At 53.9% G+C, this 26666-nt stretch overlaps 7 protein-coding genes across 7 annotated transcripts; 4 read left to right on the top strand and 3 right to left on the bottom strand.

Moving 5' to 3' along the window:
- Positions 1-869: 869 nt before the first annotated feature.
- J4E92_006779 (uncharacterized protein) lies at positions 870-1880 on the top strand (the record flags this gene model as incomplete). Its single annotated transcript, XM_051498145.1, has 3 exons — positions 870-950; positions 1186-1289; positions 1340-1880. The coding sequence occupies 3 exons, from the start codon at positions 870-872 to the stop codon at positions 1878-1880; spliced, it is 726 nt and encodes a 241-aa protein (XP_051351871.1).
- Positions 1881-4794: 2914 nt separating this feature from the next.
- Positions 4795-7328, top strand: J4E92_006778 (uncharacterized protein; the record flags this gene model as incomplete). Its single annotated transcript, XM_051498144.1, has 6 exons — positions 4795-5355; positions 5405-5444; positions 5497-5590; positions 5686-5992; positions 6258-6322; positions 7298-7328. The coding sequence occupies 6 exons, from the start codon at positions 4795-4797 to the stop codon at positions 7326-7328; spliced, it is 1098 nt and encodes a 365-aa protein (XP_051351870.1).
- Positions 7329-9981: 2653 nt separating this feature from the next.
- Positions 9982-11991, bottom strand: J4E92_006777 (uncharacterized protein; the record flags this gene model as incomplete). The annotated part of the gene is made up of 2 exons (XM_051498143.1): positions 9982-11122; positions 11222-11991. 2 exons carry the CDS (start codon positions 11989-11991, stop codon positions 9982-9984), a joined length of 1911 nt encoding a protein of 636 aa, XP_051351869.1.
- Positions 11992-15160: 3169 nt separating this feature from the next.
- On the bottom strand, positions 15161-16810 carry J4E92_006776 (uncharacterized protein; the record flags this gene model as incomplete). Its single annotated transcript, XM_051498142.1, has 2 exons — positions 15161-16657; positions 16760-16810. The coding sequence occupies 2 exons, from the start codon at positions 16808-16810 to the stop codon at positions 15161-15163; spliced, it is 1548 nt and encodes a 515-aa protein (XP_051351868.1).
- A 273-nt stretch (positions 16811-17083) lies between these two features.
- J4E92_006775 (uncharacterized protein) lies at positions 17084-18594 on the top strand (the record flags this gene model as incomplete). Its single annotated transcript, XM_051498141.1, has 2 exons — positions 17084-17098; positions 17260-18594. 2 exons carry the CDS (start codon positions 17084-17086, stop codon positions 18592-18594), a joined length of 1350 nt encoding a protein of 449 aa, XP_051351867.1.
- Positions 18595-19394: 800 nt separating this feature from the next.
- Positions 19395-21233, top strand: J4E92_006774 (uncharacterized protein; the record flags this gene model as incomplete). Its single annotated transcript, XM_051498140.1, has 2 exons — positions 19395-20372; positions 20421-21233. 2 exons carry the CDS (start codon positions 19395-19397, stop codon positions 21231-21233), a joined length of 1791 nt encoding a protein of 596 aa, XP_051351866.1.
- Positions 21234-24883: 3650 nt separating this feature from the next.
- On the bottom strand, positions 24884-26554 carry J4E92_006773 (uncharacterized protein; the record flags this gene model as incomplete). The annotated part of the gene is made up of 1 exon (XM_051498139.1): positions 24884-26554. One exon carries the CDS (start codon positions 26552-26554, stop codon positions 24884-24886), a length of 1671 nt encoding a protein of 556 aa, XP_051351865.1.
- Positions 26555-26666: the final 112 nt, after the last annotated feature.

Genomic DNA, 26666 nt, shown 5'->3' with positions numbered 1-26666 from the left:
CGAATACATTCAAGGGTGGTCATTGGGCACTACGAAGGATTACAAGGCTTCTCAGTCGGGATCAAGCCGATGCCATATCGACTGTGTACATTGTGATCGATGACTATCACTTCAGTTTCGCCTTGGATGTGTCAAAAGACGGGAACTCATTCAAGAATTTATACGCGCCAGCCCGTTTGGTTTTACGTGATACTTTGCTATCGACGTTAGAGAGGCTTGCGATGCTACCGGAACTAAAGCAAATTCTTCTCTCTCCCTCGAAATACGAGGGCAACCCCTGGAAGCAAATCTGGAAAAACGGTTGGGCAGAGGATTGCAGACAGCTGGTAGTAGACGCATTGCGACAGCAGACAACTCGCGGGAAAAAGATAGAAATTTGTTCGCTGGTTGAAGAGTAACGGTATTGGATTTGGGTTTCTATATTGTGGCATCGAGACAGCCGATAGGCCACAGTAAGGAACTGGGCCGTTTGTGCTGTGATTTCATGTCGCCTCACCGACCCTATCGGCAGTCCGGGTTCGCATTTTGGCCACATCTAGAATCCATGAGCTGTTAAAAACCTGTTCAACTCTAATTCCAGTCTTTGCTGAGCGTCCATTACGCGAGGACAATGAATGATGAAGCAACCCATTTGTCGCATCTATGGATGCCAACCTTGGAATGATATCGGGGGGTTGCACCTGACCTACGTACCAAATCAGATGCTACCTGTGAAGCCGTGCATATCCGAGGCCTCTGGATGACTGTATTGTAGCCAGCGAGTAGTCGCTTTCGGCGTCTTGCTCCGAGTACGTGGAGTGAATGTACTCAACTGCAATACGAGCTCTTGTGGAACACGGGAAAACGTTTCTGGGTTGTATTATCCTGTCATGACACTGTTGGGAGTGAGTTACACCTTCCAGATTGTGAGCGTGGCAGCATTCAAAGATATCTCTTTTGGCGACGATGAGGTATGTCCTAGCACGTCAACACATCTAAACACTCCACGTATACTCAGTGAAACGTCCACGGGTTCGTTCGGGAATGCTCATTACGCAAGCACGTCATCTGGCCCTCACTTTCTCGCAATGGTTCGCGCCTTCCCTACACACCGTCCTTCTTGTTTACCGCCCCACTTTCCTCGCACATGCTCAAAAGTGATTACGCAGCCTTCTTAATCTTACCATCAGCACTCATAGCTCCCAGGGCTTTGTATTCGCCATGTACTCGTCCACTGAGGCTATGCCTGTTCCCGAACGTGTACTCTACTACGATCGCAGTGTTCTGCTCATGGAGCGTCTCGCAGCAATGTGAGTACTGGATATCGCATTTGTTGTACTGCTAGCTAACAAAGACACAGCTCACAGCGCAATCACCGAAAGTCACCCCTCCTTCGTCTTCCGGCAGAACTCCGCAACAAAATCTACAAATACGCTTTCCTCTCCCATCCAGTCCGCCCAACCCGTGAGCACAGAGAGTGGCCACACTGGGCATATCCAAGATCACAATTGAACCTACTGGAGACCTGCCGCCAGATCTACTTCGAAGCCAACCTCTTCCCGTTCGCCCTCAACGTTTTCGTCGGCTACGCAGAGCATGTCATCGAGCTGTTGTTGACGACTTTCACTCCTTCCCAAACCGACATTATATCCGATGTACGGCTATATGTTGACGCCTTCGGAGTGTACAGGGATGGCAAGATTCCAGAGGCCGGACTCAAGGCATGGTTCATTGAGGAACTGGGGGACCTGTGTCAGCTTGTCAGTCTGAAAGACGTAACACTGATTTGGTTTGGTAGTGACATTGAGGTTGTCAAGGAGCACTTGAATGCGACAGTGCTGGACGTCTTCAAGGAGGCGGGTCGAGGAGATATCAAGGTCGCGGTCCGGTACTTCGATTGAGGTGTCGTGTGTCTGAGTGCATGTTACATTTAGCTTCTACTGTATTACTTGTCGGAAATGAAACTCTTGTCATCCATTAATCCTAATCAGCCCCATAACGGAGGTGATTTGCCCTAAGCTGCTGTACCAGTGAGATCGCACTCTGGAGGTGTGCGCAGCGCTTGACACTATCATAAAGCAATTGGGTCGTATGCCTCCTGGGTGTGGTCTAGCTGGACGATAAAGAACATGATCGTTGAACATTCCGCTGTGACTGAATTACTTCAAATGAATTCTCCTTTGGGTGTAAAGAGAAGATGTTCAGCTAAAACTAAGCGTGCGAACACCGAAAGACTGTGGCGTCAGTTCCCTCCAGGGTGTGGGCGCAAACAGGCAGCACGTGACGTGGACCCTGCCAAGAGCTGCCGCAGCCTAACCGCTTGTATTATTCTTTGTTGCCCCACGCTCTGCTTTGGCAAAACCTCACCAACAACCGCCCGCCGAACGCCGAACCTCAAATCTCGCTGCAGTGGAAGGGGTGCGCATTACTAACAAGTGAAAGTGACAGATTTCCTGACCCGCCAGAGCTAACATGGCGCCGCTCGGTCCGCCTCCGTACACGGCCGAACAGCTCCAAGCGATAACCTCACAGGAGGAACGTATTCGCGCCCAGGCAGAGCTCACCAGTATGTGAAAGCCGAGTCGCAAGGTCAGAAATATACTTACGATCTACTTCTAGGCTACATTACGCGCGCCAGGAGAGAGAAGCAAGAGAGGGAAGAGCGCGAGAGGCTTCAGTCGAACGCTTATTCTGGCTCTGGTTACCGCACCACCTCCGGCAGCTTCAACCATTACACTCCTCCCTCCATTCCTTCCTACGCCCCCGTTCATAACCCCGTCTTCAATCCCGTCTACACCCCCGTCTCTAATACTTCCTACAACCCTCCGTACAACAAGTTCAACCAGCGCGGTGGCTATGGTAGAGGCAGAGGCCGTGGCGCCGTAGGCAGAGGCAGAGGCTACACACCCTACCACCCATACGCGCGTCCTCCCAATGCACCTATGTACACTGGATTCGCTACTGATTCCAATGGCACAAGTATCGTCACCCAACCACGCGAGGCCAAAGAGAACGAGGATCCAGCGCAGGCACCGGCGGCCAGCACCAGGTCCTCATCCAGAGATCACCAGCCGACCGAACCATCAAGACTTTGTGCCAACTTCACACATACAGGTATTTCGACGAAACGACATTTCGGGTCCTTTCCTCACCCATTGTTCGCCTCTAACTTTTGTCTAGGTCGGTGTTCCATCCCGGGTTGTCCTTTTGGTCATGATCCGGACACACAAACCGTATGCAAGTCGTTTCTCTTCAAAGGTGTTTGCTCCGACAGCAACTGTCAGCTATCCCATACTGCATCGTCGCACAACACGCCTACGTGCCAGCATTTTCAGGCAGGTCGATGCACCAAAGAAGACTGCCGCTTTGCTCATGTTCGTGTCAATCCATCTGCACCGAACTGCGAAGCTTTTGGACGCTTGGGCTACTGCCAGAAAGGAGACACCTGTGCCGAGTTGCATGCATATGAGTGTCCCACCTTTGCCAACACGGGAGAGTGTTCCTACACTGGTAGGTATCACTATCCACACGTTCGTCTCGCATCTCGCATGAGGAAGACCACTCGTCTGTCCTCTCCAGTCCAGTCCCCGCCTAACTCCCCGGTTCGTTCTCCGGCTCATTCTCCTTCGTCACACACCCCTGCTACTTCGGACGCTCCAGAGGATGATATGGATACTGCCGAGGATGCTCATGAGTGGATGATGCCGAAGGCTGGAACTTCTCCGAAGCCACAGCAGTTCACACAACAGGCGGACTTCGTTGCCTTTGAGATCGACGACGAGTAGCATGGCCCACTCACTGGATTCGTGACATCCGGACATAGTATGTGCCCCTCTGCTCAGCTTCCATTTCGGTCCTTCCTAATTTGAGGTTTCCAAAGTTTCGAACCCGTGGTTTTTTCCGACCTGGTAGGTAATCTCTGGAACCTTTCTAGCTTGTCTTGACTCTTGAAGGTCCAGAGCTATTCATGGCGTTCAGGGTTCTTTCGATGATACCCCCTCTTACGATTTCCTACCTCTCTTGTCTTTTCCTTGTTTCTAATCGAGCGAAATCTCTCGTTCCTGCTGCAAGTGTATCACACGACCCAATGCGACGTTGTACGCTTGGCGGATTTTGCACAGAGGCTCACGAAGTCGCTGCTGGCTTGCTGATGGATACAGTCGTCCCATGAAGGACATGTACGTGAAAGATCACAGAAGAAGAAAACGTGTAAAAAAAATGAAGAACTTAAGATAAATCTCTTCCGTCTGCTGTGTGATGCCATAGACTGCTACACGTAGCCAGTCGCCTTCTTCAACAGGCACTAATTAATGCTTCGACGCGGGCATCAGTAGCGTCAGGTACCATGATTCCTAGTGTGAGACGGGCTATTAGGCTTGACACCCTCATAGAAAATGTTCCCTCTTCATTGGAATGTCTTGTATGTGTTCGTGATAATGGTCTCACCACATACGTATGTCTCGTACCGCAGTATAACTACGAAATTGTGATTGCTGCGGTTCGTGGCGCTGCGTCTGACATATGAGGCGCGCAGTGGAGGCTGAGACGGGCTGCGGCTACCGCTTGGCCCTCGTCCTACAGTCAATCGTGCCTTACAATTCGACAGCCCGCGCCGGCAGGACCATGAGCGCTTTCACCTTTGCGATGAATCTACGGAGATATAGGACCACCCTCAGAATTGAATAATACCCGCCGCACGACGCTCGCTTTCCGTTGCGTGAAGTTACCCTTGGATATTGTTAGGTCTCGAGCCGCGTACCCCTTGCCTACGCTGGCAACGCGAAACTCGACGCGACAGCTCCTTTGCGCACCACCATGGCGCTCAAAGACTTGCTGAAGAAGAAGGACAAGATTAGGGATGAGGGCGCAACTCCTACGTCACCCACGGGCCCTACGCTGTCTCCCGATGTCCCAGAGTTCCAGTTCTTCCGCACCACGACTTCGACGCAAGAGACCATCGAGCCGCCCAGCTTCCCCGGCGATCCCACGCGCGAGTCTCCTCTATTGTCGCCGACGTCGCGCGGCAAGTTTGGCCGATTCAGAAGTCGCAGTAGCGCTTCCTCTCAGGGATCGCAAGCAGCTGGTGGGGAGCAGAAGCATGACAAACTGGCGGAGCGGTTGCACTTTGGACGGAGCAGGTCGAGCAGCTCAATAAACGTGCCGGACAATCTGCCAGAAGTCGGAGGAGACGGCGTCGCACGAACAGAGGAGGAAGAGGCAAAGTGGGAGACGAGGGCTACGGTGCTGGTCACACATTCGCAATACGGATCTAGTCAGCCCAATACACCAAGCCACGAGTCTGCGAATCCAATGTCACATGGACGACCGACGAGCGCAAGGAGTCGTAGTGGGACTGTCGGTGCGCCTGCGGACGAGGTATGCATAACTCTGGGAAAGGGCAAGAATTGGTCTAAGCTTTGCATAGGAGACGATCCAAGAGGCCATCCGTCTGCATGAGAGTAGTAGTGAGTAGTTACACGAGGTGGGTTTTCATGATGAAGCTGACAGGATGACCAGATCTTGAGGCCTCAACAGCGCTCTTCGGCAGACTCGCAGAACCAACGGGTGCGAACAATGCTTTAGCGCAGGTTCTCTACGGTCTCGCATTACGGTAGGTTCAGCCTCACTGATCGCAGCCTAATATCACCAGAGCATACCTGGATGTTGCCCTGGATGTTGCCCAAGGCAGTACTGACTAGAACATAGCCATGGCTGGGGATGTGAGCCTGACCAGGAACAAGCTGTCCAATACCTGTCCATGGCAGCGGCGAACAGCGCTGAGGTTGAGAAACTCGCCCTCGGAGCCGGCATGAAGAAAGGCGGTGCAGCCAAAGGGGAGCTCGTGCTGGCCATGTACGAACTCGCCAACTGCTTCCGCAATGGCTGGGGTATCAAGAAAGATCCCGCAGCCGCAAAGCAATACTACGAGACCGCCGCCAATCTAGGTGACACAGATGCGATGAACGAGGTAGCCTGGTGCTATACCGAGGGGTTTGGAACGAAGAAGGATAAGGTAAGCAAGCCGTGTCGTCTCTCCTCAGCCCAACTGTGGCCGTCCTGCAGTGCACGCCTGCGTCACCGGTCAATGTCGACTCGTTTAGAGGTTCATGCGATAGCGACGCGAACGGTCAGCCCGGAGGTCTTGTACAGCCTCGACCTCAGCCATCACGCGCAATATGCACTGAGACACGACTTCCCCTCGTTATCCCGCCTCATTGTTTGGGCAGCATTGATTGTATTCGGATTAAGCGGCAGGTATGCTAACTGCGCCTCGCCAGTTCAAAGCGGCTCAGTTTCTGCGCCTCGCGGAATCCAAAGGGAACAAGACGTTAGGCAACACATGGTAAGCCCCATAGATTCTTTCCTTCATCCCCTTCTGTATCGAGCACGAAGAGCGAGAATATGCCGGACCGAGGACCACCTTGACGCCGTGTGGATGGAGCACATGGTGGTCACCACGAGCAGCCATCACGACCTTCATCCGCGCGATCCCGTTCCAGCCGGTGTTGCATCCTCAATCAATCCTCAACACCAAGCCACCATAGCAACCAGACAGGATCCAACAATCCAACGCACAGCGCTACTGTCCGCATCGGCCGACCGGTTTCAACGCGCATCTGCCAAGCATAATCGATTGGCCCTCGATGCACCGTTTTGAACAGTCCTGCTCGCTTAGTCGATGCGGACGCTGGACGGCCCTCGCCCTCACCCGCAGCACGACCTGTCACACTTACTGCCAGTTCCCCGCTACGCACACATGATGGCATTCGCAAAGAAAAACTTGCCCAGTAGCACATGTCCCGTTTGGCACAAGCCTCGCTCTCCCGTTCCAATAATGGATAGTGGCATGCCTCCAGACCCGTTGCGCTGGGTGCATAGTACACACAAGCTTGTCTACGGGGATACACGTGGCGCGTCGCTGGTGGCCTCGGTTCCGAAGCGGAAGAGTAAGCGGAACGATGGGGAGGTTTAGCCAATTATGACGGAACCACGAACGTTGTGGTGTGTGTGGAGCACAGTCAGATGGTGCATTTACGGATGGTCTGAGCAAAGCTGGAGATTGAGTTGCATTGATGGCGCGACAATGGTGGTGCTGAAAGAGAAGCGGAATATTGTATGACGGCTATCGCGACAATGACGGCAGCCTCGGGACGACGACCAACGACCCATCAACAACTTCATCACGATCTGGATCTGGGTCTTTAGCCCGCAGTAGTCTCGGCATCCCGTTGCCTTCTTGGTCTGCACCGACTGGATACCGAGGATGTTTTGATTGATTGGTGGGATGAACAACGTGCTGACTTATCTCTCTCTACAGGATCTGGAAGGACAAATACAACCCCAAATAAGGCGCGATCCGCAACCCGCTTACGGACAGGTCCTTCCGTCCCGGTCCGACTCTACTTCAACAAGCCTTATCCTGGAAGTCATGAGGGCACACACCCGGAAGTGGTCGTGTGAGGACAGTGACGGAAGCCTGGTTCCTTTCCCGCGCGGGGAAAGGGAAAAACAAGCTATTGCTTTTGCTTTTCCTTTGCTCGGAAACTCACACCGTATGTCTTGCATAACGTTATTTCCAATAATTCACACTATTGCTGGCCTATCATCATCGCCGTACTATCTTGATTTTTTCCTTTACCCCCCATGACTGTTGCTTAGTTCACACGCTATCGTTTGCTGAGGATGCACGTAGAGTAAGTGGCTTGCTGAAAGGCCGTCATCTGGATCTGGGAAGCGAAGGTCCGGAGGGCTGTACACGGACAATGTCTCTGGTACGCGATAGGCTATGTTTCCGCTTTCAGAACGTGGGGAGCATATGGTGTGGCACAGCAACGGCGTATGTCGTAGTACAGCAGCCCGTTTCTTGTTAGTTTGTCAGATGAAGCTTGCTGGATGTTGCGTTTTAGGCGATGGTGTGTTTACCCGTATCGGATCGTGTGTGACGGTCAAGACATCGGTCTTTGGCCTTGCCCTTCTGATGTCCCCTTTCGATAGATCGTCCTCCCCAAGTGTCCATGTATCGTATATCGTGTTGACTACTGCAGGGAAACTGACCCTCTCTGCTCAGCCACTCACACCACGCATCTCAGGCTTCCCGCGACCCATCTGATCCCCTCAGAAAGAAGCGGTCCGAATATGAATCATCCATCATCCATGATACCATTCTCTGCTGCATTAGCCTCTCTATTCATCGTGTTTCACCATAGCTGCACGCTTCTGCACAGTCAAGTCAGATCCTTTCGACATGTTACCAATCAAGGTAGTTAACATAGGGTGGGGCGTAAGACAACATTCGTCATCCATCGGACGAGGGAAAAAAAGGTGGCTCAGCCCCACTGAGGGCCCGATAACTTGCATATTGCATGATATGCTGGACCCTGTGGTAAATCCGCAGTCCGCAGACGTTACTGTCCAGGTCTCACCTTGCGAGCAGAGTGGGGGATGTGCAGTTTTTTTCGGGCTATTGTTCCGCGTGAAGGAAGGTAATCGGCTGGGTGGCTTGCGTTGGCGAAGCGTCATACCCACAGTAAAGAGAGTGAATTACTGGACATGGTGAACGGCTGTGCAGTCAAAGGGTACGTGCTTCAGGCCATGCATTATGCACCGCGCGTAGACTTGTGAAGCATGTCAGAAAACCCGCGGATGGCGCGTTTTCCCGGTTGCTATGGAAGGGAGATCCTTTCATGGACGCTTCGCGCGATGCGAGGCACGCGACGGACGGTCAACCGCGTGGGTCCTCGACGGAAAAGCCGTAAGTGGAGAAGGGTTAATTCACACATGAAGCGGTGGAGACATGGACTGGCAGTCGATGAATGATTCACTGCGACCAAGTGGGCGGGCTGGCGTTGTCAGATGCAAGAGTCTCGAACATGGCAGTCAGTGGCGAGGACGACGGGTTTCACAGACCAGTGGGTGAAGTCGGGTGCACATTCAAGGAAGCGATGTAAGCGCTGGAATGGAAGGGCATCCGATAGCATTACTTGACTCGTTCGCACTTCTCTCCTCGCCAATAGAGTGGGCGACTACTTAGGTACAAAGACATTGTCCCGGTGGTGCCATGCCAACCAATTGAGCCCTGCCCACCAAGGCCCTGTGACAAAGGTCGCAGAAACGGCCGCATCTGTGACGCGACAAGGGAATAATCGTGAAAAAGCTGGTATCTCAAAACATGCGCGGACAACAGGTCCGGAAAGGGGGTATTACGAAAAGTGGTAGCGTAAGTAGGTGGCCGTGAGAAGCGTAAAGGTCGTAATAAAACTTATGTTAGTCGTAAGAGGAGGAGGAGGAAGGGGGGAGGAGAAGGGGAAAGCATCGTCTCTTTCAAGCAATAAAACAAAACTTGTAATCATCCTCCTCGCTCAAGTACCAGAAAATAAGAATGCTGCCAATCTGTCTCGCTCTCGTGCCGTCATATACAACTCTCGTCGTTTGTCGTCGGATACATGTCCCATGTCCTTCGTTTCAATCTCTCTCCATATCTCGTGGTAACGTTAAAGGAAAATATCCAACGCTCGCTACGCTTTGCAGTAAATACACAAGATGAAGCCAACCGCGAATGTGTGCTCGCTCTGCTCGCTGAACCAGTCTGATGCCAAAGGGAAAACCAAAGTACAAAGGAAACAATAAACACAAAACTAAATAGGTGAAGTCGTGAACCAGGTCTCGACGTGGAAGGAAAACAACCGCCATGTTATGCTCAAGCGAAGAAGGGTACCTGATGAGGTGGACCCAAAATTCGACGTTGCCGTCCCATATTGTAGAAGACTGGCAAGCGCCAGAGCTGTGGTAGAAAGGAAAATGGCGATGCCCATCGTAGGCGCTCAAAGGAGAAACGCGCAGAAGAACGAGGTTCCAGCCGGACCATGATGCAACTTGTGACCCTATAGGCACCCCTGTAGAAGGGGTGCTAAGAAGTGAAGCGCTATGCTGATAAATGACAAATGCAACTTAGGGGAGTACAAAGGAGAGGTAGTTTGTTGGTAGTGATCGTGGTGGGGCTATTTAGCCCATGTTCTCGACTTTGGTGCCGTCGGATGTGCTGGGTCGGGACATGGCAGCAGACTCCTCAACGATGCGCTTGAACTCGTGGACGACCTCGGGGGCGATCTTGTCCCAGAGCAGACTGCGAGTGTAGATCTCAGCAGCAGAGTCGCCCTTGCTTTGCTCACGCATAGCGGCGAGGGTCTCGGCAAGGTTGCGACGGTGCGATGGCTGAGAGCCGGGTGACAACGGGTCGCTGAGGTCGTCGCTGGTCATGCTGTAACGCGAGCGAGTGAAGTCGAGAGACGTCATGCTGTTGTACTGGTCGGGAGTGATGGAGAACAGCTGCTCGTGCTCTTGCTCCTTGGTAGGTCCAGTGAGGTGAGAGTGCAGTTGGTCGAGGTGCGAGCCAGAGATACCAGCAAGCTCAGAGCCAGACATGGTAGTCTTGGGCCAGGCCATGCCGGAAGGTGTAGGCTCGAGACCGGTGACGTGGCTGGCAATGAGACCTTGCTCGCCCATAGCGCTCGACACACCAGCATCCTTGAAGATGCTGTCGAGAACGGTAGCGGAAGCAGCACGGACCTCGTCGGGCATGCGAGGAATGGGAGGAGCGGCACCACCGGACTTGCTTGCGACAAATGCACCGCAGAGCAGGAGCATGAGCAGAAGGCCAGAAGCGACGGGCTTGTCCTCGTCCTTGCGGGACACAAGGGAGAGCTCTTGGTTCTGCTGAGGAGTGGGCTGGTCTTCCGAAGCGAAGTCGTTGACGAAGATGTAGTTGTCCCAGTCGCTGTTGCCCATGTTGAGGTTGTCCATCTCAGAGGCGAAGTCAGTGAAGGTGCTGCTGGGTGCGGCAGCCATGCCGGTGCTGCTGGCAGCCTCAAGGCGCTCGGTGAGGACCGAGACCTTCTTGCGAAGCTCGCCGGTCTCGAGAGTGTGGTTGCGCACAAGCTCCTCCTTGTCGAACTGCAGCTGGTTGATCATGTGGTGCATCTCCATGGACTCATGGTGCCACTTCTCCTTCTCAGCGACAAGGGAGTCGTACTCGATGCGCATGGAGGCAAAGTCATCTTGCATCTGGCAGATCTTCTCCATCCACTGCTTCTTCTCCTCTTCGAGCTCCTCGGTGTGCTTCTTCTTTCGTTGCCGGGAGTCAAGTCTATGATGATGTTAGCTGATGAATAGGGAGAGGATAGACCAAGAGGTAGATTGGACCAAACGTGGAGCGTGGAACCAAGAACCAAATGGGAGTACGTACGCGGCCTGGCGGTTGCGGAGGAGTCGTTTTTGCTGCTTGAGCTCCTTGAGGTCCTCTTCGTTGGTGCAGCTCTGGATGAGGTTGTCGATGTTGACGAGGGTGCGCTCGGCCGGGATGTCGAAGCGGGCGTTCTTCTTGCGGATGCCGCCGTCACGACGAGGAGAGAAGGAGCGGGGAGGGGTGTTGGGCCTCATGCGCTTGGGTCCGGGCCGTGCGTCCATCTCCTGCTGGTTGAAGGCCATCCAGTCGGAGTGGGTGTGGGGCGACATGGGCTGCTCTGGGGCTGAGGGGAAGACGGCACTAGGTCGGACATTTTGGTGCACGGGGAGTCCGTGGAAGGGCATCTGCTGCTGCTCGACGAAGGGTGCCGCTCCAAAGTCACCGGGGCCGAAGGGGTTCAGTGGCTTGGGGGCTGTGGGCGTCCTGGAACCAGAGTTGTCGGTCACGGGCCATGACTGCTGGCCGTAGGTAGCAGCTTGGTTGGGTGGTAACCGGGCGAAGGGGTTGTTACTTTGCTCGGTGAAGAAGGGGTTGTTGCCGTTGGTGTTGACGACGGAGCTGGTGGCGGTGCGGTCGACAAACTGGCCGGCGGAGAAGTCCTCCCAGATGGAGGTGTCGGGCGAGAAGATGCCCTGGGTGCTGGTGGTGGGCGACATGAGCACGGGCGTGTCCAGGATGGTAGAGTCGAGGGTGGCGTTGTCGTCAAAGGAAAAGGCGGAAGGTTTCCTGTCGAGGTTGTTCAGTGTGGAATTCGGCCTGTGAAAATCCATGTGATGTGCGTTGTTGGAGTATTGATGGTCCATGGCGGGCCTATGTATCAAAGTACCGGTGTGGGCTAGGACTGGCGGTGTGGATTGCTCTTTTCGGTAAAGGTGATCGCAGGATGTCCCCAGCGATTGTACTCAACTTCAACGGTTGCGGGTATTGGGGCAGGAAGACGGGCAGCAGAGGCGATGCGCGTCTGATAGCGAGCGATGGGCAGGTAGCGGCTCAGTGAGGGTCTGGGTGGTGGCAGGTGAAGGTGGGAGAGGGGGCTTAAAGCATGGTGGTAGGCTTCGGGCGGGGTGTGCAGGAAGCGCAAGCCTGCTTGAGCGCGACGACCGGGGTCACGCTTCCGTGGGATGCATCTGGGCACGAAACCGAGCAAGGCCCTGCGATAGGACGCCCCAATAGCGTCGGGTATTGATGCATCATTCCAGCACTCTTCCCAGCAGCGACTGGCTGGGGTTGTCCTGTCACGCCCGCCATGGGCCCATTCACCCTCCGCACCGATTACCCAGTGTTTGCCCTGGGGCCGGCGCTGCACGTCGCTGGACGAGCCGTCTGCGTAAGTGATGCTTTGCCGTTTGTCGCGCGCCCGCTGTCACGCATCTGCCTCTGGCTTTGGCTTCACGGGGACAGGGCCTTCTGTCACTGCCGCCGTCTACCAGACATGGCGCTTGGTACGACAGCTGCCACAGCTTCGGCTCAGCTCCCGTGCCGCCCTGCCTGTGCTCTGCGCTGCTGCACCGCTGCTCTGCCTCTATCGATACGCAGCATGACTGGCTAGCCTGCGCGGGCCGGCCCATGTACTGCCATATTCCACCGGACAACCCCATCGCGATTCGCCTATACCCTCCTCGGCCGCCCGCCGTGAAAACTCTGCTCGAAAGAGTCAAGATGCGATGCGCGCTTGTCGAAAAAATACCCTCCCGCAACTGTGGGAATTGCTGTTTCGTCCTGGTAGCGGCGCATCGCGGGCTTACAGCGTAATCGCCATCATGACTACTGTCTGCTGAGCACGACGCGGCCCGCCTAAGCCCCGGCCGCCCTCACGCAACGACACCCCGTCCCTCACCACAGCACCACAGCCACTCGCAGACGGCAGTTGGCCGTCAGCCGACTCTGATCTCATTTCCCTTCCTGCGCAGGGTGAGCCCTCTTGGCCGCCTCGGTGCTCTTCATCATGGTGTCATCTGTCCAAGTTCCGGCGCCCTCTGGCGTCCGCGAGTCATCTCACCGCTCCCTGCCCGCACCACCCTTCCCTGTCTATTTTGGCTTTTCGACTACCGTTCCTGTACTTCCGTGTCCGCTCTCGTTATTATCGTGGGCAGTTACTTGGTGCAAGGTACCAAGCGGCCGCCGCTCCGTCTGGCTGGACTCTTCTGCCTGCCCATCGAGAGGCAAACACCGCAGCCACAGCCTGCCGTCCTGTGCCACCCTCGAGATCCGACTGTCTCTTTTACCGAGGGTCTGGAAACTCTCCAGATTTTCCCCGCCGATCATTGGTCACTTTTCGCAAATCCTTATCATGCTTGCTTGTTGCCGCTTGTTATTCTCCCGCCGAGCATCATCGGACGGTTTGTCTCAAGTCTCGCATGATGCCCGTAGTAGGAAAAGTAGGACGCTGCGAAATCTTCATCTCCACCCCAATTACAATCTGCACGCCGTAATAGAGCCTTGCTATGGCGGTTTGTGCGCCCTGCCCGTGCCGTGCAACGCGTACTGCGGCTACTAAGACATCCATCCCCAAGCCAAACTCTCCAGATCGCGTTACACCAAATCAACGCGCCGTCTGTCGGAAATGGCAACGCGTCATTCTTCTTGTTGACAAGCTAGGTCAACTCGCCGACGCGTAAACGCTGCTCGCGCTGCATCTGGATCGGCCGTGGCTGTTGATCCTCTCTATCATGGCGCGTACTGTGGCTCGCGTTACTCGGGGCCAGGGACTGCATACTAAACCGAATGTAATGCTCCACTTATTGTATTCGGATGCTTCCGACCTGTCTACCCTGAGACGAGGGCTTCCAGTTGACCGGAACCCGCTACAGACGCTGATGCAAGAGGATCAAACAGACATCATCAGAAACACGTTGAAGCCCAATCTCTGGGGCGCATAACATGAATGGCCCCAATTCACGTCGACTAATCGTGTCTGTCAAAAAGGTGAGGCTGTAGCGGTGAAAGACCCACTCTCCGCATCCGCGCATGGGCCATCATCACTAGAACCTCGCCGTCATAGTTATTCCTGTCGTAGGGAATGTCCACGATCGTTGACATCTTGGCACCATGCACCGAGTTTTGATCTGAAACAATGAGTCACTCGTCTTCTTTCTCCGCACCCGGCTTTGACGTGGGGCCTGCATACCACCAAAAGCTTAGAGTACCGGCCGATGACGGCAAGGGCGTGGAAGACGGTGGAAAAGCTAGAAGTCGAGGCCATTGTGCCTTTACTCCATCGTAGTGGACCTGAAACACTTCGCGGGCCCGGTTACGCTTCCCGTCGGTCGTCCATTATCAAGCTAGACTGCCGGCCGATATCCAAGAACAGTCTATCGCACGTCTTGTTCCGATGTCGATCAATTTGCGGTGAAGAAGAAAGATTCTTGAATGTTCTCATCATTGCGGTGAAGAGACAGATTTGCTTGCTGAAACGGACGTGGTGTGTTTTGGAAATATGGGTAGATTCTTCCATAGAGAAGGTGACGCGATGCTACAGCCGGAAGGATAACCACATGCCTCTTCCTATGCGATGAATGCCGAGCGGTCTTCCGTTATCTCGCGATGATGAGCACATCACGACCACGCGAGCCGGATTGTGAGATTGGCATGTTGATCCAATGGAGCGCGGAAACGGGCAAGCAGCGGTGAGTTTCGGAATCGAAGAAAAGCAGCGAGCAAACATGTGAAGGAGGCTGGGTTGAAGAATGACGTTGCACACTCGTAGTTGCGCAACGTACTGTAAATTCGTTACTCCACGCGCTCGGGAGTACTGGGTATCTCGGTTCAAAGCTATGGACATTCTGTGTTCAACGTCCCCGTTTCAGTGTAGAGAGGGAAAGCACTAACCTTTGTGTCTCCTTTCAAACGTATGGCCTCCGCTCCCCTTGCTTTTGTCGCGTGTTCGTGGCTGTTGCCGTCTGACGTGATGAGTCATAGCGTTGTGTAGCAGCTCTGTTCTCATATTCCGCCGTTGTCGTCCCTGGCCCACAACTTGACAGTGCGATCTTTGCCTCCACTGACGATCCAAGACGCGTCACTCGTTACGTCGGTACTGAAAACAGGACCTGAGTGACCTTGAAGTGTCTTGCAGTGTGCCCAGTCATCTGCCGAGAAGATCTGAACGTTTTTGTCAAAGCCAGACGAGATGACAAACGTAGAGGCTTTCTTTGGTATGACTTCTCCTTCACTGTTCTCCTGTAACGGTACTCCGCTGGCCGGTCCATCTGTACCCTTAAACCATCGGAGGTCTGTGACACCTCCTGTGTTGGCTGCAATTGAGTTTGTCTCTCTCATCGCTCGAACGTCCCAGCACTTCATGAAACCGTCACCTGAACCGGACAGAAGGCGATGGCCGTCCGTTGACCAATCGAGACCGTAGATGGGCTTGATGTGGCTCTCCAACATGTAGATGACACGACCTGTACGCACATCCCACACGCGGCCGATACTGTCAAGGCCAGCACTTGCAACCAATGATCCATCACCGCTGAAGCTCACGGTATAGACTTCTTTTGAATGACCCTCTTGCATGAGAAGTTCCTGACCGGTGTTGACGTCCCAGAGTCGCCATGTCGTGTCGTCAGAAGCGGAAGCCAGGTATTGTCCCGACGGATGGAATGCTACTCTGCAGACGCGGTCGGTATGGCCTTCGAGGGTACGTAGGGGCTTGTCGTCATCCAGCGACCAAAGCTGAATCTTGCCCCCTGCTCCGCCAGATGCGAAGTTTACGCTAGAGGTTGAGACGTTGCTACCTTGTAATGTCGCGCCTGGCATCCAGTCTATGCCGGTAGCACGCTCCGTGTGTCCACCACGATACGCCTTCTTCTGTTCCAAGCTGGGAATCTCCAACAGCGCAACCTTTCCGCCCCAGGTACCATATGCGACATACTTGCCGTTGGGCGAGACGCGCACAATGCTCACTGGACGATCTGCGGTTTGCGACCCATACAGCTCGAACCCCTTGAGACGGTCCTTGATCTTGTTCCGGAACTCGACGTGGGTTTTGAGGGGAATGGTAGCTTCGCGACGCTGGAACGCGACGCGCTCCTTTGCGCGGGGTAAAGAGTATTTGGCCATGTTCCGTCGCGCGTCCAGTAGCGACTGCGTGCCTTGGGTATAGAACTCTTCCTGCTCATCACCCGGGGCTTCCTCCGCATCTTGCATGTCGACATCTGCCGCATCCTCGCCTAGTGCTTCTGCTGCCTCTGCAAGCAAAGCTCGGAGTCGGTCGCGTCGCTCAGAGGGCCCCTCGCCGAATAGGGTGATGGGCTCACCTCGCGATCGCAGCTTGGCTTTGACATCGCGGTCGGCGGTCGGTACGATTAACTGCGCTGCTCGTCGTTTGCGGTCGAAGTCCTCCATAAGGGAATGGGCCGACGCGTTTCCTCCGCCGGGCATGGCATGGTTACGGTCGAGCGGGACACTGGAAAGGTCGATGCCCTCCATCGCATCAGCCTGGGGGCTATGGTCAGCTTTTATGCGAACAGAAGTTGCGACTGAGCTACGAAGCCCGCGATGCTTCTGCGCCAGCCTATCGCTGCAACTCAGGGTACGTACCGCGCCATTCTCCTCCTCAACATAGGCTTGTCGCGCCGGGTGCATGCTCATGGTGACTACGGGTCCCGCGGCGGGGAAGGATGTTGGTGCTCGGGGGAAGTATCTCGAAAAGAAGTTCCGAGCCAGACCACGGGTTTAGGCGATAGGGCTGAGCTAGCGCCGGTTATGTCATACTCCGCGTTTGAGACGAAGCTTGAAGCACCTGCAGTGTTTGGTCTAGACGAGTATGCTCTGCAGGTAGAGACCAGATCTCAGTAAAACAATGCCTTTCTGTTATTCCTAGTTTGCTATTGGGGTATTTCCTGCTATATCTACCCAACAAGCATGCTTCAGATAATTGTAAGTACTCCACGAACTAGCCGATCGGCAATGACGACGGCCAATGTGATTTCTTAGCCCAGAAGTCCCTTTTCCTTCAACATAATTTGTCGCAGAGGTACGGCACCGCCAACAGGCGCTGATTCTGCTGCCAATTCCCACGTACTGACTCCCCTCTCCAGGCTCTGGCTGTGGCCATGTCATTTGCGATTACCAGCGCTGCGGGCCTTGCGCGACTTCCACCTGTGTCGCGACGCGCCTCATCTAGTGGCCTCTTCCTGTTTGCTCTCGCCGCATCTCCATTGGCAGCGCCTGCCTCATCTAGTCGAACAAGCGGCCTTCATTCGCAGCGCATGCCTTCCAATTTCGCACAACCAACCTGCCCGCTGAACAGAGATACCTCTCCGGCCACTGTCGGCTTACGCTCCTTTCATTCGACTTCACACAACTGGCGGAGTACGCCGCAATATACATACCATGTTGCGGCATCCTACTCAGCCAAGCAGGATCGCTTCAATGCGGAGCAGAATCTGTTTACACGACCGCTGCATGACCCCAGCAGTAGCAAGGTTGAGGACCTGCGCGAATGCAAGGAGGCCATAGACAAGCGGAAACGAGCGAAAAGTGGCCAGGATGCTTTCTTTTTCAGCCAGGTGGGAAACACAAAGACCACGACATTTGGTGTTGCAGATGGAGTAGGAGGATGGGTCGAGTCTGGATTGGACCCCGCCGACTTCTCTCACGGATTGTGCGAGTACATGGCTTGCGCCGCGCGCTCATGGCCGCACGGATTCAACACGACAGCATTACACCCGAAAGACCTCCTCCAGGTCGCGTACGACGAGGTCACGGATGATGACACCATTGAGGGTGGTGGTAGCACCGCATGCCTGGCTGTTGCCGAACCGGATGGCAACGTCGAAGTAGCCAACCTGGGAGATTCAGGATTCATGCATCTAGGACTCAATGCCGTACGACACTTCACGCAGCCTCAGACGCACGCCTTCAATACCCCGTATCAGCTTTCCAAAACTCCCCAGCGCATGCTCGTGCAAATGGCCGTATTCGGAGGCCCATCCACACTCTCGGATATGCCAAAGGAGTCGAGTATAACGCACCACAAAGTACGCCATGGCGACGTTCTACTCTTTGCAACCGATGGTGTGTGGGACAACCTGAGCCCACAGGATGCGCTCGGTATTGTCAGTCGTCACATGGTCGACCTGGGTGCTTGGGTCGAGAAAGATGGCACCATTGAGGTTGGACAGGATCTAGCAAAGCTGGTACAGGCCGACTCAGCTCGTAAAGCTGACAGCTCCTCCCTCCAAGCCAAGGTGGCTGTTGCGATCGCGAAGGAGGCAAAGGTGACGGGGCTTAACACTCGTCGGGATGGCCCCTTCGCCAAAGAAGTACAACGATACTACCCTGGGGAGAATTGGCACGGTGGCAAACCGGATGACATTGCTGCTGTGGTAGCTGTCGTGCTTGAGGATGCACCGCAGCGCGCAAAGCTATGATTATATGCATTAGATCTCTGTTGTTTGGCTGCATGGGTAGGCGATGGCGTTTTGGAGAGGACTCAGGCGCGGAATCGGAGGCGTATCTGCGCATGCCACTATGGGTTGGTAATCGTCTCAGCGTATGAAGTTCAGTGGTGGTTACGACTGTTTGAAGATTAGATAGCGACATCAAAAGATCGTTCATTACATCAGGCCCTCTCGATACATCTCTTGTGTAGATGCAGAGAGTGGACATGAAGCTGGGTGTGTTTAGATCACGGTATATTTGCTGTGGTTCTATCTCAGATGGGCAGTTTGCCCAACGTTCACATGATGCATGCATGCACTGTAGACAATGTAGACTATCAGCATCTATGCCATATTCCTACTCGCTACATTGATCATCTATCGACTACCTAGGTATTGATGCTACCATGTCTTCATCTGATGGCAGTAGGGTCACACGTCAAATCACTGATTGCTGCAACGTCTAAATGTCAAGACAGATAGAATGCACAGGCAGGCCTAGTCTTGCATAGCGAAGCAGCTTTGACGTCAAACGTGTGGGGCATTTTGCAGCATGGTGCCTCGGCTGTTTGTTTATCGCAGTTACCTCAGCAACGCGGCCACGCGAGTCTCAGGATTCGCGCGCTACCTAAGTATCCATGAACGCCAACTTCAACCCATCTTTACCACGAAATCGCCCGCCCACCTTCCGGATGAATGCGCAACTAACCCTTAGCTAACAATCGCTATCCACGTAACCCGACGAGCACATAGAAAGCAACGCGCTTGCCGAATCTCGACGCGACAATCGAATGGCTACACTTTCTCCCACGCCCTCGTATGGGCGCATGCGTGCGCATTCCTCAATACGACCCAGGAGAGACTCTCCGCTATCCGTACTGGGGCAGTCGCAGGGCTTCTCAGCGGATGCGCCCATGATGCAGAACATCAACATTGGCGACAGTTCCGATGATGAGATACCACAACCAATGAAGCTCAGCGCTTTGACGACGGCACTTCTTGCGCAAGGCAGTGACGTCGATTCGCCTGAGAAGAGGAAACCCAAGCTGAAGATATCGCGCAATGCCTCTGGCTCCAACACGCCAGTGCAGGATACCGTCACACCTGCACCAAGTTTGCGAATAAAGCGAGTGCCACTGCGAGGTGCGCCCATGAGACGGTTTCGGAGGACGCCCCAGAGCGAGGAGGAACACCATCCCTCTCAAGACCAGGAGAACATGCCCATCTCCGCGGTCAAGTCGCAGCCTGAGAACGTCCCGGATTCCGTCCTGAAGGTCACCGGTTCTGTCATGAAGGTTGCAGAGGATCGCCATATGCAACCACAACCAGAGCACCAATCACCGATACAACGATCTTCGCAGCAACAAGAAAAGCAGATGCCGCTCCAGGCGCTGAGTGCGAACACTCCACGACGACCGGCACCTCCGCCGCCGCCGAAGATGTCAGTGTTGGAGACGGCGACTACTGCTGCTGGAGCAGCCACAACGAAGACGAGAGAAAGAAAGAAGAGGAGCACACTATCAGTCAATGGAAAGCATTACTCGCAAATGGACAGGATAGGAAGAGGAGGCAGTTCGGCCGTGTACCGCGTCATGGCAGAGAATTTCAAGCTTTTGGCGCTGAAGAGAGTCAAGCTTGAGGATGCAGACGAAGCCACTGTACGGGGCTTCAAGGGCGAGATCGACCTTCTACAGAAGCTGAAGAACGTTGACCGCGTTGTGCGACTATACGATTGGGAGGTCGATGAGCAACGTCAAGTGCTGAGTGTGGTACGTGTATCTTGAAACAAGGCAAAGTTATATACTAACATGCCCCAGCTTATGGAACTCGGAGAATCTGACCTCGCCCGTATAATACGAATGAAGCTCGATCCCGCCGACGGAGACGGCAAACTAGACCTAAGCTTCACACGCTACTACTGGAAAGAAATGCTCGAATGCGTCGGCGCAGTCCACGACCACGACATTGTCCACTCTGACCTAAAACCCGCGAACTTTCTCCTCACCTCTGGCCGCTTAAAGCTCATCGACTTCGGCATTGCCAACGCCATCGAAGTCGACCACACCGTAAACGTGCACCGCGACTCGCACATCGGTACCCCAAACTACATGTCTCCAGAGTCGCTCGAAGACTCAGCCGGTGGCGCCCGAGGCCTGCTCTCCAACGGCAACGGCTCCAAGGACATGGCGCTCGGCAAACCCTCGGACGTCTGGAGTCTAGGCTGCATCCTCTACCAAATGGTCTACGGCCGCCCTCCCTTCGCACACATCACCAACCAAATGGCGCGTGTCCTCGCCATTGTAAACCGCGACTACAAGATCGAAATCCCCGACCTCGGTGTCGGCGATGTCCGCGTCCCTCCCGGCCTCAAAGCTACGCTCCGTCGCTGCTTGCAACGCGATGCCTCGCGCCGACCAAACGTAGCCCAACTCCTCGACGAGCGAGATCCTTTCCTCTACCCCGACGGCGGAGAAGACCTGAGAATACCACAGGAGTTGCTCGGCCAGATTATCCAACGGGTCGCAGATCGGTTTAGAGATCCGAATAAGAGCCCGCCCACCGACGATGAGATTCGTCAGTATCCAGCGAGTTTCTACGAGAAGATTAGACAGTTGCTGGAAAGCGATTGATCTTTGTCTTTCTTCTCTTTGATGTACTCTTGTCTATTCTTGGTGCTCCGTTTGCGGACACTGGCATGTACATACACGCCTTGTTTTTCTTTGTCTCTTTTCCCATCATCATCATGACGACTTGGCGCTGGGGTTTCTTTGCTTATCTCCATCTTGGGTTGTTTATTCTTGCTGCTGTCAGCTGCTACATTCTTGCTACCCACTTCTGTTCGCGCGGTATCGCCGCTTTTTTGAGCGTTGAAGCGTCGTCTTCCTTGTCAGGGTGTTCTATTTGTTTGGAAAAGGCGCATTGTCTCTTTTCGTTGGATGAACTCATGAATGGCGGTCTCACTCTAGTCGCATACGGTTTCTTTGGTTCGTTGTATATACCCGTGTTGGAGAGTTGGGGAAATCGATTCTTTTAATCGTTTATTGGATGATTTCATGCCGCTTGTGATATCGTGTGATGGTTCATGTGTAGCAACAGACGGCAGTAGACCTCAATGGTTTCTACATACAGTTTTGACGCTCTGACCTATGATCCTGAAGCAAAACAAAACTGTGTCAAAAGTACATGGTTATGCATCGAAGAGGCAGGCACTTTGGGAGTTGCTGGGTGCATGCAATGTATCTAGGATACCCTTCGAGAAAGAAGCTCGAAGCGTAGTCCCGTGAATTGTACCTCTACGAATCCGTTCTCACACTGGGAACTGTCTTGCCGATCACAGGTCTCATCACTTCGCACCGCAATACCTTCTCAAACAGGCATCTATCTGATGCGGATTACTTCCACCCGCCGGTTGCTTCTTCCTGACTCATATGAGAAGGCTTGAGTAGTGCCCAAACGTCTTTCTGCCAGGGCCCTAGGCCAGCCACCATAATCGTCATCAGGAGTAATAACCCCATCCATCGCCTCTCCATTCATGACATCACACATATAGGCTGGGAAAACAACGAGGAAGTGTGAAGCAGTACGACGAAGAACCATGGGTGTTGGACAGCCAAATAGAATCCATATCTCGTCATCAGTCTCCACCAGAGCTTTCCCTTCCGTGATGGCAAGAGTGGTGGCAGTAGATGTTGAAGCCAAGCATCCGGATGACAAAGTCTTGTGTGCTAGCTGGACGAAATGCCCGAAGCGCTCAGTCTGGTTATGTGTTTTCTGAATAGCAGCGGATAGACTTTCGAGGTCGAGCCAGCGAAGACATGGAGGGCGGAGATCACGGAACTTGCGCAAAGCTCTGAGTGTAACTTTCAAATCTCTCTGGGATTTATCGTAGACGTCCGTTGCGTAAGGAAGTAGATCGACAATGCGAATCCCAGGAGTGACGAATGAATAACCAAGCAGGATACCCGTGTAAAGAACGATTTCGTTGCGGCTAAAATAGTCAGGACCTATGCGGAGCTCGGAAATGGCTGGGCCAATGATCGTGGATCCGAGCTTCTTGATATCGTCAAAATTACATCCAGTGGAGTCTGTAGCAGAAATGAATAGATGTGATAAGACCGAGAGTGGAGAGAAGGCGTTGTTGGTAGATGAGAGTGTTTCGTTGACCTTAGCATACCGAAACCCCCTAGCGCGTAGAACATCGTCTTCGTCTTCGAGACCAAAAAAGGGCGTACCGTACATAGGCAAGTTGCCTGCGGCGTGAAAAGGGCCTGAGAAATAGTCTGCGTTTCCCGGCAAACCCCAATCTGGAACCCATGAAGGCAAGCCCTTGACAGCAGGATCTGAGTTGTTGTGAATTCTTGCCAGGGCCAGAAACTGGAGGCCGTTGCATTTGAATGGCAGTAGTCGAGTGACGCGTTTATAGCGTTCAGTAAGGCTCTGGTCGTAGCTCGTTTCGGTTCCATCGTCATTATAGTCGATGACTAGGTTTAGAGTGGCAATCACCCGATCTCTTGCCTCCGTTGCGTTCAAGGCCTGTGATAGCCGCAACATGCCCAATAAATAGATCGGACTTGTGCTCAGCGACGGACCCCATTTTATGGGATCAAGTTGCCAGTCGGCCTTTGGCGTGAGGAGGGAAAAGTCTGGTTGGAGAGTATGTGGATCGACTGGCACTTTGTTCTTCATCATCTCCCGCCAATAAGCTAAGTTCCGTGCTGGGGCCTTGGTGGTTGACACGAGCGGTCTGAACAGACTCCACACATTGTCTACGCCGAAAGGCCCCTCGTCACGAGCCGACTTTCGGAACATCTGATGTTGGAATGCCATCAAGCAGTCCCCGGTGATAGCCACTCCCCGGCAGTGGAATACCAATTTTGGAGCAAAGGCAAGTTCCTGTTGTATCCAGAGTCTGTCCCAATACTCGTTTTGAAGAATTGGGAGAAGTGGCTTCCAAAATTCGGGATCGTCGCCCAGCTGATCCTTAGTGCTTTGTAGGTGAAGTGTGAGGAGCCTCTTAACGACAGGACTCTTAGGATCAAGCTCCACATCAATCCAGACTCTCACAGTTCTGCACCGAGAGTATATCTCTTTCATCAGATAAACTTGATTACCGCGTTCTTCATCGTCGCTTTGATTAATGCAAACAGCGTCTGCCCAAATATAGCGCACACTGTGTGGTAGACGCACATGCCTCAGAGCATTCTCGAGTGACGGAGTCACAGGGAAAGGTTTGTCCTTGAGGATTATTCTACCCGTGAATTTCGGGTCTCCCCACCTGTACGAGAGTGCATCGTATACCGGGTTGCTTTCAAGTGCCGCAGTGCGCAATCGGCATCGTAACAGATCGCTGAATTCCCCAGGGAGAAGCTCGAGGATTCGAATATTGCCCTTCGTCTCCATGCGGTATTTCTCAACCGAAGCAGTGAGGCATAAAGCATCGTCAGGCAAATCTGGCAGAGGGAAGGTTCCGTCATTCTTGACCAACCATCGAACACCGTTTCCCAAAGGTAAGTAGTTATAATCTCCAGGATACTTGTTCATTTTGAACGGCTTCTGGTCACGCTGTCTTTCGAGCTGTTTTGTCGCTGTAATATCGCTCCGTGGAATAAAAACTACCAGGGTGTATGATCAGTCGTCACCATCGAGAGGAAAGCGATGCAGTACATATCTGGGTACTCACATATCCGCTAGCGCAGCAACTCCAGCGGTGTAGTTAAGGCGCATGGATAGACTCTGCACGACGGCTGTTCCGAGCACAACAAGCAGACCAGACAAATTAGATAAGACCCCAAATACTACGCCGCAGATGAACTCAAGGCACTGATGTTCAATGCTGATAGCGATAGACCATACCTGGGCACTGATGCGCATCGAGCGGGGCTAAAACTGAGGGCACCAGTAGCATGTAAGCTGACTCCAAATGTACTGCAGCTATGTTGCATGCGTGCAGCATTCGATAAACATATGAAGGAGTGGGTAGATTCGTGTTCGTTCCAAGTAGAAGGGGCCAATCAGTTTTCCTTCTCAAGAAGACAACCCTGAATCCGTGGATGGGCATCAGAGAATGTCACCCCTAGGACCTCTCTGGACGAATGATAATTGAAATTGGGAATATCCGCTATGGAGCCATAAATACTGCACCCAAGCATAGAAAAAACGCCATATGAATGCTCCGTGTCCAGTGAGAACGCCAAAGCGATGCTACATATGATAAACACCGCTACCCAACGTTCATGACCAACCCTTCAATGGAAAAGAACAAAACCTGGCCCAAGTATGATCACTCATCAGCCTCCTCGTTCAGCTGCTTACGCTTGATTGCAAGATCCGCCTTCTGCTTGTCGATTTGAGTTTGTGCGCGCTTCTTAAAGAGGAAGTTGGTGTGTCTGTCGCGTGCTTCTGTGCTTTGGACAATAGCTCTCTCCAACTCTGCGATTTCGCCCCGAAGCTGCTCTTGACGCTGTTCCTCTGCTGCGGCGGCCTCGTCCACCTCATCGACGTCCTCATCTGAGTCTTCGTCGTCGTCGTCATCATCGTCGTCTGCAGATGTCGCGGCTGCGGGTGTAGAGGCTGCCGTCTCGGTTTCGACAACCACGTTTCCGTTCTGGCTGAGAGCGTGCATGGCGACGTCGTGAGCGGTTGTTGGCGTGTCGGCTTGTTCGACTTGCACGTTGTCGTTGTTTGCGAGCAGGGCCTTCAGTTGGTCGTTGTCGCCCTGGAACTCGACCTCGTCATCCATGAGTCCTTCGGCAAGCATCTGCTCCAGTTGGTCGGCATCCATTTCTTCCACTTGAGTAGCGTCTGCCATCTCCTCGTCGTCGACCTCTTCTTCTGAACTCGACTCCTCTGAACTCTCGGCTTCGCTATCTACCATTTCATATTTGGTTGATTCAGCAAGCTCGTCGGCTTCCAGTAGTCGGTGTAACGATGCTTCGGCGCGCTCAACGTCGATGTATGATTTGCGTGGGCGGAAGCGTCGCTTGCGGGCCCACTTCATAGGTGGCGTCAGACCGTGGGGAAACCGGTGGGTATCTGGCGAGATGTAGGATGGCAGAGGGTACTTCTTCGCTTCCTCCTCGTTCTTAACTTCGTCCAGGACTAGCAGCATCTGGCAGACGTCTGCGGTCTTGACCCAGTCCTTCTTGTTCCAACTCTTCAGTGACTCTATAACTGCGGGTAGCTCGACCATAGTCGCAGCGTAGTGGCGGCCTTGTACAGTGAGCATAGCCCGACGGCCCTCGCGGTCGAAGAATCGGAAGTGTACGCCGGGCCCTCCCTGTGACACACTCTTGCCGATGGTCTTCTCTTCGATAGATTTGCGCAGTAGATCGCAGTCTGGACCTGGCTTCATACGCAACACAAACTGAGACTCGATTGCCGGATCAGGTTCCGCCTCTTCTGCCTCGCTGTCGTATCCGACACCATAGGGTCTAACTGGTGGCTTTCCAGCGCCTTTGACCTTTAGGATGGCTGGTCTCGCCGAGGTCATGCTTCCCTTTGGTTTGATCGAGAGCTTGATAGACTGAGTGCGGTTGTGTGACTTGATAGGCTGGGGCGGAGGTTGTTGGACTGCGGCGTAATCGTCGTCGTCGTCGCCGCTGTCGTTGGCCATGGCGAGGCTCTTCGCGGTGGGTTTCGGCTTGCGCTTCGCGGCAGGTGAGTCGACATCGTCGCCGTCTTCGCGTGCCCTCTTCTTGGGTCCAGGCTTTCCCGGGGGAATAACGTTGCCGCTTTCATCGAGTTTAGGCTTCTTGGTGTACTTGCGCTTGACTTTGGCACCTTCGCCGTTCTGGCCATCCGCAGGCTCACCCGCCGCGGGTCCTGAGGGCTTGAACTTGATCTTGAGACCTCCCGGCTTCGCGGAAACGGGTGTAGGCGCGTCGGCCGGGGGAGGTGCGGCGGGCGGCGCATCGCCAGAAGGCGCACCCAGGTTCTTGAGTTTGAGCTTCATCTTGGGCCGCGGTACGGGGAGTTTCGTTATTCAGGACGGAGTTTTCGGACTGCGCGCCTGGGTACGCGACATTTGCGAGGGCGCGCGGTTGTGGGAAAGTTGGGGCAGGTGA

The sequence above is a fragment of the Alternaria infectoria genome, assembly GCF_024043175.1.
Source record: "Alternaria infectoria strain BMP 0036 chromosome Unknown scaffold_10, whole genome shotgun sequence".
In the NCBI taxonomy this organism is placed as follows: domain Eukaryota; kingdom Fungi; phylum Ascomycota; class Dothideomycetes; order Pleosporales; family Pleosporaceae; genus Alternaria; species Alternaria infectoria.
The sequence above is the reverse complement of the archived record's forward strand: the minus strand, read 5'-3'. Positions and strand labels throughout refer to the sequence as shown.